The 15,893-nt window shown below is 39.7% G+C and overlaps 1 protein-coding gene across 3 annotated transcripts in view; it reads left to right on the top strand.

The window, feature by feature from the left end:
• The window catches only part of LOC149470821 (sodium channel protein type 2 subunit alpha-like), a 257,204-nt gene that overhangs the window by 212,732 nt on the left and 28,579 nt on the right, over positions 1–15,893 (top strand). For all 3 annotated transcript variants that reach the window (XM_089660265.1, XM_089660254.1, XM_089660260.1), the window contains 2 exons: positions 1,284–1,457; positions 11,300–11,422. In XM_089660265.1, coding sequence (XP_089516391.1) covers positions 1,284–1,457; positions 11,300–11,422 — 297 coding nt within the window. The remainder of the gene's footprint in view (positions 1–1,283; positions 1,458–11,299; positions 11,423–15,893) is intronic.

The following is a 15,893-nucleotide window of genomic DNA, read 5'->3' as shown; positions in this document are numbered from 1 at the left end:
TTTAAGGATCTCACATTTATTTAAATTTTGATCCTGACAGAAGCTTAGTCCCTTTGATAACATTTGAGTTTCTTCAGGAGAAAGTGTGTAATTAGAGAGATTGATGATTCTTAGTTCACTCTTTGTAGATATCGCATTACAGCTAGGTTCAGTGGTGTTAGTGGTAGTTAAGGAGTCCATGTGACTCTATGATTGTATGTGGGATCTACAAAAGATTCCCCAGGTTGATGTGTGTTAGAGCTAGAGAATCCTATATGAGAATAGGAAGAAGTTTCAGAAAAAGAAGTGCCATCACCAGAAGGCCCCGTAGGGCGTACTGCATAACCTCATGTATTTCCTGTATCCAAAGTGACAGACGGCCCTGTAGACCAACTATTGGAAACCTGAGGTGAGGGAGTAGGATCAAAGGTGTGTTTTTGGGGTTGAGTGTTAGGTCCTTCACCTGGTGAATTTCTTACTGTTTCATGCTCAGTAAAGTTGTTTTTGTACTTTTACCTCAGTATCTTTTGTAGTTGCCCGAAAAGTCCCAAACTACTTCTTTTTGGGGGTTCCCTGTTCTCTTTGTCCATTTGGGATGTTGTCAACAGATGATAGACCATTGTTAGTGATTTCCCTCTATGTGTATGATAAATCAGTCCATTCAAAGCACTTCATTTTAATCAGGCTGATTTTACTTATCAGTACTGTACGTAGCTTTTGATGAACTGTTATATATAACTTAACAACTTTAAAAAAAGTCCTGCGCTTGGGTTGCATAGAGACACAAAAAGCTGTCTACATAATACAGAATACTACGTATATAAACTACAAATAGAAAGTGCCACGCTAAAACCTGAACCAGTAAATCTAACTGAAAATATACATTATACTGTATATACAATATATATATATATATATACACCGGTATATATATATCAGTCTTTGCCTATAATATTGAAGTAGGACACCTGATTTCTCATCTGACATATTTGAAAGCTTGTAGGAGAAATGGAGTTAAGGTTCTCACCTACTGTAACCTGTACATTTTTGTATTTTCTAATCTTGCAGGATAAATGTCACATGTAATCTGATTAGCTGCTATGGATAGATATTCATTCATATAATTTTTATAAATCAGCTACCTCTATAAAATTTTTATGAATCTGTATTACTTAGACCTTTTTACACCATCTAATACATCCATTGTGTTTGCTGTTGTGCATGAAGATAAGTGGTTCAATATTTGACTTGGTGATTGGCTAACAAACCTGAATAATTGATACATTCAAACTTCCTCCCGGCAGGCTTTTGAAGATATCTACATAGAACAAAGGAAAACAATTAAAACCATGCTGGAATATGCTGATAAAGTCTTCACATACATCTTTATCCTTGAAATGCTTCTAAAATGGGTGGCCTATGGATTTGTAAAATATTTCACCAATGCTTGGTGCTGGCTGGACTTCTTGATTGTTGATGTAGGTATTTTATACTTTTTTATGCACTCATGTATTGTATCAATATTACAACATGGAATGTTTGTTCATCATTTTGCTATTTTAATTGAGCAAACATATGATATGCAAGTGTGATCATTTAGACTGTATTCACATCTGTGCATGTTTGTTAGTGCATATTTTTATTGCACTGATGCCTGTTGTCCTAAGGCAGCCCTTTCACTTAGAGTGGGGTCTCCAATGAGCCTGAACACGTGAAAAAAGCACATCTGTATTATTTTTGGGCAATGCAGTGCACTACAATACACAGCGCATGCACATCTATACATTGTGATGTGCTGAAGTGCAGATGAGTAGCACCACACAATGATGCACATATATAGTGTGTTGTAATGGGTTACAGTAACACATGTTAAATTGTGGGTTTTAATATGTGCTACCTTGTACACAAAGATGTGGAGCCTTCCTTAAAGTGGAACTAAATCCACGTATCCTTTGTAGCCAAGGAAGCTGCCATCTTAGCCTCCGTTTGATCTGCAGTTGCCAAGGTGCTGCACATGTGATCAGTTATACCACCTGGAATTTGATGCCTTTACAGTTCATTTGAGAGCGCAAGCAGCTATAACAGTTATCATTCATTGCAGGCCTTAAATGTAACTGTTTTGGGAACCAGGTAAATTGATGTGTTTAGTTAGACTTTAAAGTATTCCAAAGAGAACATGTAGTTTAGTTAGAGATGGAATATCATTGGAGTCAGCATATGCACACTAACCCCAGATCTTTCAGCACACCTACTGGCTGCCAAGCTGAAGCCATCATAGTTTGTGTGATACCAAAATTACTGTGGCTAGGCATACCCCCAGTCACTCTCATGTATTGACATGAAGCTCTAGGGTTCTTGTGCATTTCATTACCTTGTAACATGTGTGAAAATGTGTAATGTTGAAATTATTTTGTTTTAATACCATGACATTGGTGAAAAAGTCAATTGCTACAATGCAATCTTTCTATAGGTTTGATCCCAGATGGTAACAAATATTTACATTTACAAGCTAAGATTAAAGAATGTCCATATTTAGCAAACCAATATCTTAATTATGGATGGAAGCTAATGAGCAAAATCATCCACTGGCTTCTTATATCTCTCTCTTATGGCTCTAAGAGATGCCTATAGTTAATGTTCCCTGCCAGAGTGCCTTGCTCTGCTTACGCATCTTTGAATCCTATTTTAGTTTCACTCATAGTCTTGATTTGTCATCAAAAATTCAACTAAAAAAGTCTTGCGAAAAAGCAAAAATCAATTATGGTTAGACTAACCATTTAAACGTGTTGTCCTTGTTATTGCACAAGGCTGCCATATGTGCCTGCAGTTTGAGCCTCACTCTAAAACGCCCTGGGAGCCCCACAACCCAGAGCATTCTTGAACAACACCAATATTCAAGAGTTGGAACTCGCACTCTCTGTAATAGGAAACATCGCTGGCCAATAGTGAGCTCTGGTATATAGGAGTGGGCAGATCCCAACTGTTGACCACAAAAACTGGTCAGTATTTTTTTATTAGAGCACCCTTGGTTTCAGAGTGCAATAACACATGGTAGCAAGTACAAAAGTACTGTACATCATTGTGGCTCTTTTAACTGTTTAATTAACCAAGCCTGAATATTATGTATCAGATATCAGTATGTGTGTGTTTTTTTCTACCCCAACCAATTAATGCACAGAAGTATTTTCTGTATAGGAAATTGTGCTTTTTTTGTTAAATGCATTGGAAAGAGCTTTCTGGAAAATGAAGCAAACACGTTGCCATTTTAATAGTGCCTACTCCTGTCCTCTGGGATGTCAGTGTTGAATATGACTGTTAATACCACAGTTAGGTTCCTGTAGATAATGGAAATTATTGAATTTCCATAGTGCTATGTGATTCAATTTTAACCTCACATTTTCTTATTCTTTGCAAAGACCTTTGTTAATGACTCAAATCGATCTTTCAACAGGAAACAGATGGCCGGTCTGTGAAGCAGTGCAGCTACATAAATATAAATGTGATGATCTTTTTGCTCTGTGTTATAAAATGTTTTATTCTCTTTTATGTACTGTAGAGCTGTTGTAGGTATCCTGGAACTTTACAGATGTTATTTTTAGAGGTGTACCCAAATATGCATGGGTTGATCTAAAGTTTAGATTTGTAAAATTGTTTTTATCTCAAACACTAAGGGAATTTTTTCATTTATTTGGAATTGGACATCCAACCCATTTTGTTTTTCGATAGTTAGTAAGAGAAGCTATGTCTTTTTTTTTTGTCCCAGTCAGGAGTTTTCAACTCTTGGTAACGATAAATACAGTCAGAAATTTGACCAACCTTACCTCATTCTACTAAGAAAAACTTTTATTTTTGTATGTGTTTCTTTTAGAGAGTTCCCCCACTTCCTGTCTAGAAAAACATAGAACAGGAAGCAAGGGAAGCCTCTATAAATGAGTCCTGGATAGCAGTAAATGCATAAGGGGGTATTAACCCTTCCCCACTCTATCCAAAACTAGAAAATGTTTTGACTGGACATACACTTTAACAACATGTACATAATCCCTGCCAATGATCTTTATTAAAACAGCCCCTCATTCTGCCATCTTTCTCTGAATTAAATTCCTCCACTGTTCAAAGGAGCTGCAGGTCTTCTAGCCAACATCATGTGGAATGTGAGAAATATGAAATTGTAGCTTCCAACCCCTAGTAAAACCATGCAGTGTGGGAGCAGGGCAGGTGTAGGCAACCTTTGAGAGGTGGAAATCTACCTGAACAACATGAAAGAGATCACTGGGGTTCAGCGCCATTTAAAAAACAAATAGTTAACTAGCAAGCGCTAACTAAATAGCAAGGAAAATGTAGAAAAATAAAACAAATGTCACTGTAAAAATACAAACTTATCCTACCTTAAAAATGGACAGTGTCAATCAGTAGGGCAGTGGTTGGTGTCAGTCAGTAGAGCAGTGGATAGTGTCAGTAGAGCAGTGGACAGTGTCAGCAGGGCAGAGGTTGGTGTCAGTAGAGCAGTGGATAGTGTCAGTAGAGCAGTGGACAGTGTCAGTAGGGCAGAGGTTGGTGTCAGTCAGTAGAGCAGTGGATGGTGTTAGTAGAGCAGTGGACAGTGTTAGTAGGGAAGAGGTTGGTGTCAGTAGGGCAGTGGATGGTTTCAGTAGTTTTTATTTGTACATTTTTATTTTTTTTATATTTTTCACAATTTCTTTAGGAGCCCTGTTGAAAGGGGAGCACTTGGGGGAAGGGCCAGGCAGCAGAAAAAAAGGAGGAATAAGGGTGGAAGGGGCAGCGATGGAGGGGTTTACTAGAACTGATCCCCTGGATTTTCCTCCTGCAGCAGCTGAATGCTGGTGGGAGGGTGAGGATGAGATGCTAGCTTTCATCTGCTCCAGGAGGACAAAAAGGGGGATCGCCAGAAGGCAGGTATTTTAAAAATCTGAACTCCTAGCAATTGGCTGGAGATTGGGATTTTTCTGCCCCCCAGCTACCCTGGTGTCCTAAGGCGGCTGCTTAAGCAGCCATATGCTGGGTGCCAGCATAAGGCTGCTTAGCAGCTGCCTCAGGGCCCCAGGGGGTAGGGGGGGCAGAAAAATCCTGATCCCCAGCCAATTGCTGGGAGTTCAGATTTTTAAAATACCTGTCCATGGGAGGAAAGGGGGGGGGCACTGCTGGTGGAGGGGAAGGGGGCTAGAGGGCACTGCTATGGGGGAAAGGGGGGCAGAGGACATTACTGGGGGGGAGGGGTCCAGAAGTGACTGCTATGGGGAGAAAGGGGGGCATACAACACTACTGTGGGGGGTGTGTGATATGAAGGGTGGTAGAGGACACTGCTATGGGGAAGGACCTGCCCATAGCAGTGTCCTCTGCACATCACCCCCCCCCCCCCCAGTAGTGTCCTCTGCCCCCCTTCCTTCCCTCATAGCAGTAACCTCTGCCCCCCCTCCCCCCAGCAATGCCCCCCCCTTTCCCCCAGCCTCTTCCGCTGCTGCTGACATCCTCAGTGCACAGTGGGGAGTGGAAGACAGCACAGCTCAGGATGGAGGGCGGGAGGAGGAGCTGGCTGAATGATCTTTTCATATTAATCTGCAGGTCATTGGTTGCTAAGTCAGTCATGAGCTGTGCTGTCCTCCTCTCTCCGCTGTGCACTGAGGATGTCTGCAGCAATGGAGGAGGCTTTGGGAAGAGGGGGGAGAGGGACCTGTTCACGGTTTACCTGTCACCTGCCTGAGGTGGACAGGTTGACCACAATTGATAGGTTGCCGATCCCCGAAGTAGAGGATGGAGGTATAGAAAGTAGATGCAAGATTTTCAGTTAAGATGAATATATGACCCCAGTTCATAGTTCCATTGTGCAAGTAAACCCATAATAGAATTTTTTTTTTTAGTTTATTTGTGCAGTTTTACCCTCCTTTAGAACCAGATTTGCTCTTCTGGCATGTTTTCCTTTTATGCTCATTATACAAAGTTGGATAAAATTGACACAGTCCTTCTCAACTCATAGCTTGTGTTTAGCCAAGCTACTGCCCCTCTATATAACATTATACTACTAGTTCAATCCCTATACTGGTCAATACTGGATGCCAGGGAGGAGACTCTTACAGACATAAACATTTTTCAGGGATAAAACTGTGCTTTGATATGATTTCCATCAGCAAAGACAAAATGTATGATCACTAAGTTTAAAATCCATTGAAAGTTTGAAGTTATTCTTTGGTTGTGCCTGCTGTGTGTAGTAATATAGAGCTTTCCCGTATTCACACTATTCCATGGATGTAACTGAAGTGCGACCTATCATTTCCAGAACTCACCTGCTGTCACCTCATGGTGAACCCTAGCACAGCTCCTCAACCATAAAATACAGTAAGTCTTGTGCTATTTTTTATGCCAAGTCTTAAGAAAGCTAATAATGGCAAACAATGAGACCAGTCCCCATTGTTGTCTAGGAAGGTATTGTGGGAGTAGAGGACCATTATGTTAGCCCAGGTAATGTAGTACAGCTAAGTAGTGAATTTTTAAGAAAATGTGTACTGTAGTGCCAAACAGCATCCTAAAATGTAGAGCTGAGATTTGTCCTTTGATAATTTGTGTTAACTGTAAAGGTCCCATAAGATTTTATTTTCCAATGCAGAATAACAGACATCTCAATGGAAAGATTAAGACTTGCTGTTATGGTATCTGAATAACATGGTGTATATCTATGTTCTTCAGAATTAAATCAACAATATGTGCAATTCCCACATGAACAGATGTGTTTAATCACACAAAATGGATGAGCACCTTGATTATTACATATTAATAAATGTTCATAAAATCTTACACACATACACGATGCCAGACACACCTGTGCAGATCCTTTCTTCCTAAGCATGGCCTTTATTCCTACCTCTTTGAATATCAGAGGCTTCTTTAACGATTACTGTTCAAAGAGGTTTTCCTAGATATCCTTTTGATGTCAGGTTTCTTCTCATGTAGGATTTTAGGTGGCCAAAGCTACTTACTGAAGTCAACAGCAGTTAATACGCAATTAAAATACGGTCTTCTATTAATAGTGATGCTCAGGCAATTATAGAATTACTTTTAATTTGCAGGACAGAATTAGCATTTTATACCTGCTTTAGGTGACAGGCATGGAATCTAAAAAAAAATGTACAGAGAATCGCATCAAGATCTGTTACTGCTCTGTAAAATACAATTTTAGTATCTCTGTGTGAAGAAAAGGAATGTAATAAAATAAGAATGGCATAGAAAACAATTAGGCAAAAGTATTTGTAATAGTGTGCAGTGGTTGCTAAATAAACATTTTCACCTGGCCATGTATGTATGGGATCAGATCATTTGTCCCTGTGTGTGGTAGGGCCTCTTTCACGTGGGCAACCCACGTCTATTCACTGAGACCGTGTAGAACAAGGTATAGATAAGTCAGCAATGAGGAAGGATTGGCTTCAGGAACACTGCAGGCAATGCTGGTTAACAGTCCTCTGCCCTATGTCTGCTTTTTTTGCCCACAGCTTCAGGAGTTCATTTCCCCTTGAAAAAGTTTATAGCTGTGTATGGCTACACCTCTTCTCCAATGTGTCATAACTGTGAATTGTAGGGATGGTCACAAACACAATATGGCTCCCCAGTAGGCAAGACAACAAATTACTTTGATTGCTCTGGTTTAGAAAATATTATGCACAATTTACAAAGTTAACAAGCTGGGATAAGAATCCTTACTTTAGTCATGTTACTGTCATTTTTAAATCTCATTTGAACTGTTACTGGAAACCAAAATATGGATTTTAATCCTGTTTTTTTAGCTTTGTGAATTGGGCCACAGTTATATACAATGGCAACATCAGAATTTTATACATTTTTCCAAGTAATTTGAGGTCAAAACAGCATGTTCATTAGAAACTATAAGAACATTTTCATTCAGACTGGAGATCCCTGTTAACAAAAGTATGAAGAAAGAATGTGGAGTGTTCGTCATTGTGACAATATGTTTCACGATCCACTTAAGTAAAATAATGCTCTAAATAGATAATGCACTTTGCAAGCAACTTACATTTTCTTTGTCTGAGTTTATAGAGAACATGTGACTCATTTAGTGGAAGCAGCAATTACATTGAACGAGTCCTACACAACAGTCAAGCTAGAGATTCCAAAGTGTTAATGAGCTGTGCTAACTACTAAGATATTATAAAGGTTCACTTTAAATTGCTTTGAGTGTAACCCAATTTGCGTCAAAACATTGTAATGAGAATTATATTCAGTGTTCACAGCATGATGATTCAGCATGCATGGCCATGAATCATGAAAACATTTACAGAGTCTGTCCATCAAACTTGACCTCCTTGTCTTTAAAATTGGAAGAAGTACAGAATTGAAGTAATTTTGTATTACCCTTCTGTTTGCCTAACATAAAAGTAAAATTCCACATTTGAACCTAGTTTCTGCAAACTGTTTTCTACAATGTTTTTTAGAGTGCAGTGTAGCAATCACAAGCACCAAGAAACTTAGTCAATCTATAATTAAGCTTAGGTTTTCTTATAATACAGGTTTGCTCTGCTCAAATCATCTTCCCATCAGCTCCATCATTCAATGCATTGTTTAGTTCTCTTCACCCTGTCCAACAAGTTGACAGAAGTCAACAGCACTTCCAATTTCCAAAATTATTTTTTGCTTGGAACATCAACATACAGGTGACTTGTGATGTGTTTTGGCCCTAAAATCAGAGTTCCTCATGCCAATTTTAACTCACCTTTCCTGTTACCGATTGAGCAAATTATCACTACCTTGATCACCCTGTCATGTACAAAAATTCTCCCAAGCTGATCCAGCACATGTACATTTCAATCTCATTTATTCCTATGGAAGTACAGAATTGCAGAGTATACCCTGAGCCCAGTAAGAATGAACAGGATTTCCATGGCCTTAATCTACATCCATTGCTTTTACAGTTGTGTGATGGATGTTCCTCCAGGGGCACCTTACCCCTGAACCTGACTGACCACATCAACCTTTTCAAAGTGTTTTTTCTCCCTAAATTTAATTATGCTTTGCCCTGCCCGGATACCTGCCTTTTTTTTTTAAGGAGGTAGGTCATTGTGTCAGCTCTTTCTTCTGGGGGGAGGGAACTCTCCCTCACTTGGCGAAATCTACTTTATGTCTTCCTGTGAGATGTGGAGGGTTGGAGTTGCCTAATTTTCTGGTCTACTATTGGGCTGCTGCCTTGGTCTCAGTCTGCTGGTGGTTTTTAGAGTTCCCGGGCTAATGCAGCTGTCTGTTTGGAGGTTGCCCTGTTGAGTTTGCTTACAGAGCTTAGTGATTTGGTGTATAAGGGCCCCAAGGCCCATGCTGACCTTCCACATCCTACCAGGACGATCCAGATATAATATTAGGACACTCTGGGCTATTATGACTACAGGAGTCTTGTTACCCTTCAGAGATCTTTCCATTAAATTTGGGTTACCTAGATGGATTTATTTCCACTACTTTCAGTTATGTCATGCTACTAAGGCTCAGTTTTCATACCTCCCTGCACTGGCCATGGACCCCATTTAGGAGCTCCTTGCACAGGTGTCTTTGTCCAAACCTTTTTCTTCTCTTTACCTGGCATTACTTAGTCTTGATTCCCCCAAGATGGAGAGGTTGCAAGAAAAGTGGAAGGCTGGCATTCCCTCTCTGAACAGGAAAGACTGGGAGGATTGTTTTGAGGACAGCTCTGAACTAGTTATCTCCTCTAGGGACAAACTAATACAAAAAAAGTTTTGCAAAGGGTATACTGCACTCCCCAGAGATTGCACAGAATCTACCCTTAGAGGTCCCCTAACTGCTTGTGTTGTCAAGCACATGTTAGTACATACTTCCACATGTTCTGGGGTTGCCTTAACATGGCACAGTTTTGGACTGATGTCTTTGAACTTATTAATGTTCATCTTTAACTGTACCTTCCGATGTACCCAGACTTGGTGCTTTTGATCATACAAGACTATGAGTAAAGGCCTCGATGCACGAAATTGTTGGTATTTATTATACTATGCTAAAAAAGAAATACTGTGTAAGTGGAATGCACCCTTCTCCCATTTGGTAGCTTCATGGGAAAACTTGATTAGCACTGTGTTGCCTACGTATAAACGAACATATATTAATAGAAACTGTCCTAAGAAGTTTGATAGAATATGGCAGCTGTGGATGGCAGAATGAAAAAAAAATTCTTCTTTGTCCAATGCATGCATATGGCTGCAAACTACTATCCTGGGTTTGTGCTTTCATATCCCTCTGATCTTCAGGAAATGCCCTTTTGTTCTTATTGTTGCTTATTCTTGACTTGACTTTTGTGAATATGTGTCATATGCTGTATATGTATCATGCCTATGTTCTCAATAAACTACCAGTATGGTTGTTAAGAATGAACAGGTTTGTAGAGAACATGCACAAACCCAGCCAGGAAGATTTTTGAGAACTGGAGTGATCTAGGTAGCAATATCTTGCTGTATCAGAGACAGGTGAGTATAAGACTGGCATGTGGGTTTGAGGTTAGGGGGTGCTCTGACTTACATATACATATTAAAGTCTTTGACAAAGGACGTTAAGTCCAAAACGTAAACTCCTGTAGACATTGCTGGAGTTATAAATAAAGAAGTATTTTAAAAATGGGATGTTCTGCTGCCTTTTGTCACCCTATTATAAACCAAAGTTTTCTAAAGGATAAAAACTTAGCTTAATTATTTCTTTAACTGATTCTTTTGGTTACTATCTATGAAAAAACCTTCAAAGAGGGATAGAAGAATAAGCTTCCCTTAAAAGCAAAAGTTAGTCACATAATTTACAAACTTCTCATCTATTAATTAAACATGCTGTTAATTCTGAACAGATTTCAATCATATCTCTTTTGGTGGTGGCCCTCAGGTATGATCAACTAGCCGCTATTAAATCTCTAAGGATGTTGAGAGTATTGAGACCTCTACGTGCATTATCAAGATTTGAAGGCATCAGGGTAAGGCTAAGACCTAGGTTGTCACACAGGACAGATTCACTTGGTTTCTTTGTTGTAGGTTCGTTTTTATTGTCAGGCTTAATTTTGCTCATCAAAACCAACTGGAGCTTCAGCAAAATGTGAGAGCGGGTAAGACCTTGAGGGTGTGTGCTCAATTGTGTTAACAGGTCTCCATCATCAAGTGGATCTCATGTACTTTGTCCTTTCTAATCAGATTTATTTTTCAGCTTGCTCGCTTACATGGAAGGATTTAGAATGGGTCGTTTTCCCCTGGAAAACCAGAGGATGCCTCAAACATTTATGTGGTGGCAGAAAAATTATAATTGTTGCTTTTGTTTTCTTATATAGGTGTCTCTCGTTAGCCTAGTAGCTAATGCTTTGGGATACTCAGAACTAGGGGCTATTAAGTCCCTAAGGACATTAAGGGCCTTGAGACCACTAAGAGCCCTTTCACGGTTTGAAGGGATGAGGGTAAGAATATAAAGGACTTTTAATGCATGCGTAGAAACATGCATGCGATATGTCATAAGGAAAGAAAAATCAACTCAATTGCTTTACCGTTTCGGTTGTAAAAATACACATCATGTTAGATTTCTTTATGTAAGAACTTGTCTTTCACAGTAGTGGACAGCCACAAAGTATCAGATATATTTTTGAAGGGTCATTAAACCTATTCAAACAAGTTTAGCGTCATCCTCAGAAAATCTACCAATGAAGGTAACAGCATTTAGCTCACATGAAAATAAATAATATAAACACTTTTTTTACTGCTTTAAACTGCTATAAGGGCATCTAATGTAGAGTGCTTGCAGTGTGTTGTGAAGGTAAAGGGGGAAGAGCAAGAAGAAAGAAAAAAAAAACTGCAGTGAGAGGAGAGGGAAAACATGTCACTGTACGGAGCCAGACACATCTCTTTCTCTCCCCAGAGTTGCCATTCATATGATGCTTGTCCCTCTCCCCCCAGCTGATCCTCGGCCTATATTGGGGGTGGGCAGGGCAGTCTGCAGAGCAGTGCTTGTTGCTCCAGGCAGACAGGATAAGGGAGAGCAGCTGCAGCTGCTAGAAAGACCTGATTCATATGAGCAATGGCTGCTGGAAGAGGAAGACACAGACATTGTTGCAGGAACCTGTCAATCATCTTGTTGAACCTACCCCTCCAGAGTCTCGTGGGGTGGCTTCTAGAGGATAGAAAAAAGTGAATGGGGAAACAGAGGAACTGGCTGAGCATGCGCACTGAGTGTGGCAACGCAGGAGCCAGAGGATCAGCTGCCATAATGTTGCCACAAAAAGAAGGCAGGTCCATGGGAAAGGCAGAATCAACCAGGTATTTACTAATACAGAAACACATTATCCTTGTAAGCTTCTACACACAGTTTTAGTACATACTTCTAAAGAGATAGAAGTACACGTAAATATGTTTGGGTTTAATGACACTTCAAGTTAATAACACAAGTAATGAAGTAAAATCTATGCATTTTATTAAACTTTTAATAATCTTAGTGATAATGTATGAATTGACATGCAGAGATAAATTGGCTTTAATTTTAGCATTACTAGGTTCGCTGTCAATTTATTTGCTTCACACCGTAATATAGGGCTCTTTCTTAAAACAGAAGTGTGGATAGATTTGATATATCTCCATCTAACTAAATTATGTATTCATTATAAATCCTAGAGGGTATATTTTGAATAGTGCTCTGCCTTTATATTAGGCATTTGTAATTCCTGTTTTATTGTGCTTCTCAAGGACTTGGCAGATAGAAGGAGGGAGTTCAGTGTGTTGCTGCTACCTCACTGTCAATTCACAAGCTGTGACAGCACTTGACCAGTTATTTTAACTACAGTTAGGGTAGATTTAGGAATGCGTCTAAATCTACCTCTCCCCTGAACACCAATTATGCTTCAGAGGCAATTGACAGGTGGTGGGGAGGCACTGTGATGCCTCCTCACTTCCTGTTTTAACCCCATTTTTGCTGACAAATGCATCACAATCAGCTTGCCGCTCATTGATCACTGCATGTTGGGTAGATTTTGCTGCAGGTGCAAATCATTGCTACCATGGCGTGTAAACACCCCCATCCACTGCCTATTACAGCTTAAGGGAGAACAGATGGCTGCTGGTAAAACACAGCTCAACCATGCATTTATACTCTTCCATCCCCCAACCACACATATAAACTTAAGCTAGCCATAGACAAAGCGAAGAAAACCGCTCGATTCCCCCATCAACACAGTCAGTGTTGAGAGCACAGTGATTATTGCTAGCAGCTATAATAACTGCTAGCATTAATACCATGTAAAATGGACAGGCTGGTTGTACCCAAGTTGATCAATCAATCAACTTCGGTACATTCAGCCTGCCCATACATGGTTTGAATCTCGGCTGGTTCCTGCTAAACCAGCCCAAGATTTGAACTGTCTAGGGCTGGCTTTAGCATGAAGAACAAATATGGTCAGGATCTGGCTCTGGCTTCCAGCACAGTTATTTGGGTTAGGAAAAGGACAGAACAAGATAACACATTTTATGGAAGGTAGCGCAGTTTGCGCTTATTTGTACTTCAACTGTTTGCCCACACTTTCACCTTAATGTCAACAATTTTGTATGGCTAGCCATTGTATAGTAAGTTGAACGCAAGCAGTGCATAAAGACCAAACAAACATGTAAGCTGTGTTCACCAAGGAGTTGTTTGCTAACTATAGAAGTCAATAAATTGTTTAATACAGAAAATAAAGAAAAACAAACATAGTAAAAAATCTGTGGGTCAGCTCAGTTTGTCTCTGCATATTCATGACATCATCAATAACTACTGCAAGAAAGTTGTAGGCATCAACAAAGCAATATGTTTAGTATGTAAGCTGCAATTAAAGAAAAGAAAAACAAAATCAGGTACCCCATGGTGCCAACATATTTTTTGCGATTATTTTGATGTGCAGATTCTGCTATTAACTATTGCACATTCATTTGTTTTACTGCAATAATTGTTTACATACACTTAAACATTTGGAAATTGTTACTTTTTTGGGGACACTTTATTCCATGCATGTATTTTTTCTGTTCTGTATTCATTGGAAATGTACTTATGAAGCTTGTACTACAGTAAATCAAAATAATTTGAATTTATTTTTAAGAGCAACAGTATTATTGAAGATTGAAATATTGATGGCTCAATGGGAGAATCTCTTGTATTTGATAATATTTTTACAATTTTTTTCTCTTTGCAAATTACCTTTTTTTGCTACAGTCTGGACAAGTAGAATTTATTGGTTAGCAAATTTGTGAAGAGGTGAGGGAGAGGAGATGTTACATGTGCTATGTCAACCAATTATTCCACTGTCCTGGGAGAATGCTCTTATTGACCAATGTGCTGATTTTATTAGATAGTAGAATGTTGGACCGGTGGGACATAGCTACACCTGGTGTGGCTTAACTCCCAAGTGAGAAAATGTGAGGTGTCTGCTCTTAGCACATCAAAATGTAATTTAACACTACCCCCTTAGGAGCGGCTGAGTGTTTTGGGTTCCCTGTCTGTTCTGAGCTTGTTTTGGAAGCACAGCCCCTGCCGACACTACCGGGAAACCTTGACCAGGAGACCCCCCCCGGCTTTGAACCACAAAATAATCACACAGTTTAAGGTGGACAGATATTCTGATTGTATTGAGGTCAGGGTATAGGAGGTGCAAGCACAAAAGGAATGACAATAAGTGTCCACAAAAATTAAACACTCTGAAAGGTTTAACAGAATAATCAAACACAGTGTCACTTTAAGTAAAACCAAGTGTCCTGCAGGACCAGAGTTTAAACAGCAATTCCAGCACTGAAATATCTTTCCCCAAGTGAGCTGAAATAGGTTATCAATATACTGAGCTAACTCATTTTTAACTTTATAGAGATGAATTTTTGTAAACAATAATGTCACTTTTAGTATTTGATCAAAGAATAGCAACACATCTTTTGTGTGCTTGATTGGGCCCAAGTAGGTGCACATCAAGGTTGAGATCCTCTTTTGTGTATGAACAAGATTTCCTCATGAAATACAGCAACAGAAATATTCCCCTTAGAGTGGTATGGAAAACTGGGTAAGGGTCTCTTTAACACAGTAGATGATGCAAGAATTTGATAGAGTTGAAAAAAGTAATGAAAGCAGACTTCAGTAGAGTTTGAACCCTTACAGGTGGTGAACTAGACTGGTGAAGCAAGTTTCTTTACAGCTCAAAGAGGCTTTAAATGAAATACTATGTGTAATCATGTCTGCAGGGAGCACATGCTATAGCAAGAGTCCTGCGGTTTCAGAATAGTAGGGGGACAAAAAAAGAAGTAGGCCGCAATACTGAGTGGGCTAGGTAGTCTGTGTCTCAATGTGATAAACTGTGGTGTAAAGTGTACTAAACTGGAAAAATTGAAAATAAGCCTCTTGCAACTTGTGATGATCAGGGTTATCACCCAGTCTGTAGTATTTGCAGCGCGAACGGTGGTCTCTCTGTTGGCGGAGGCCTCTGTGTTCTCTCGAGCCCTCTGCTAAAGAAGCGATGCCAATAACAGCTCTATGATCAGCCTGCCTGTGGGATTGACTGTCCTTCTTGTCAGTGATACCAGCAGTCTGCAGTCCCTCTTTCCTTCTCTGTGATGTGGCCCAAACCAGCCTGGATCCCCTGTGTCTCGTACTGTCTTCTCCACACACTCGTCCTCAGCCTTTCACCCTCTACTTCCTTCTCAGAAAGTTCCCAGGATTCTGAACATATAGACTCCTGCCCCTTTGCCAGCTCTTCTGGAAAATGTAGTCTGTTTACTCTTTGTCTGAGTACAGAAGACCTGCTATCAGCACACAAGTTCAACAAGGCTTTCCTTTGCTTCATTAAAGTCTGTATAACTAAACTGCAGAACACTGCCATCTTGTTTATGTTTAGGCATACTTTTACCGTTGGAATTCCTAGAGGACAGATA

The sequence above is a fragment of the Staurois parvus genome, unplaced genomic scaffold (assembly GCF_062004578.1).
Source record: "Staurois parvus isolate SC_StPar_1 unplaced genomic scaffold, SC_StPar_1.0 ptg000031l, whole genome shotgun sequence".
Taxonomy (NCBI): Eukaryota; Metazoa; Chordata; class Amphibia; order Anura; family Ranidae; genus Staurois; species Staurois parvus.
The sequence above is the reverse complement of the archived record's forward strand: the minus strand, read 5'-3'. Positions and strand labels throughout refer to the sequence as shown.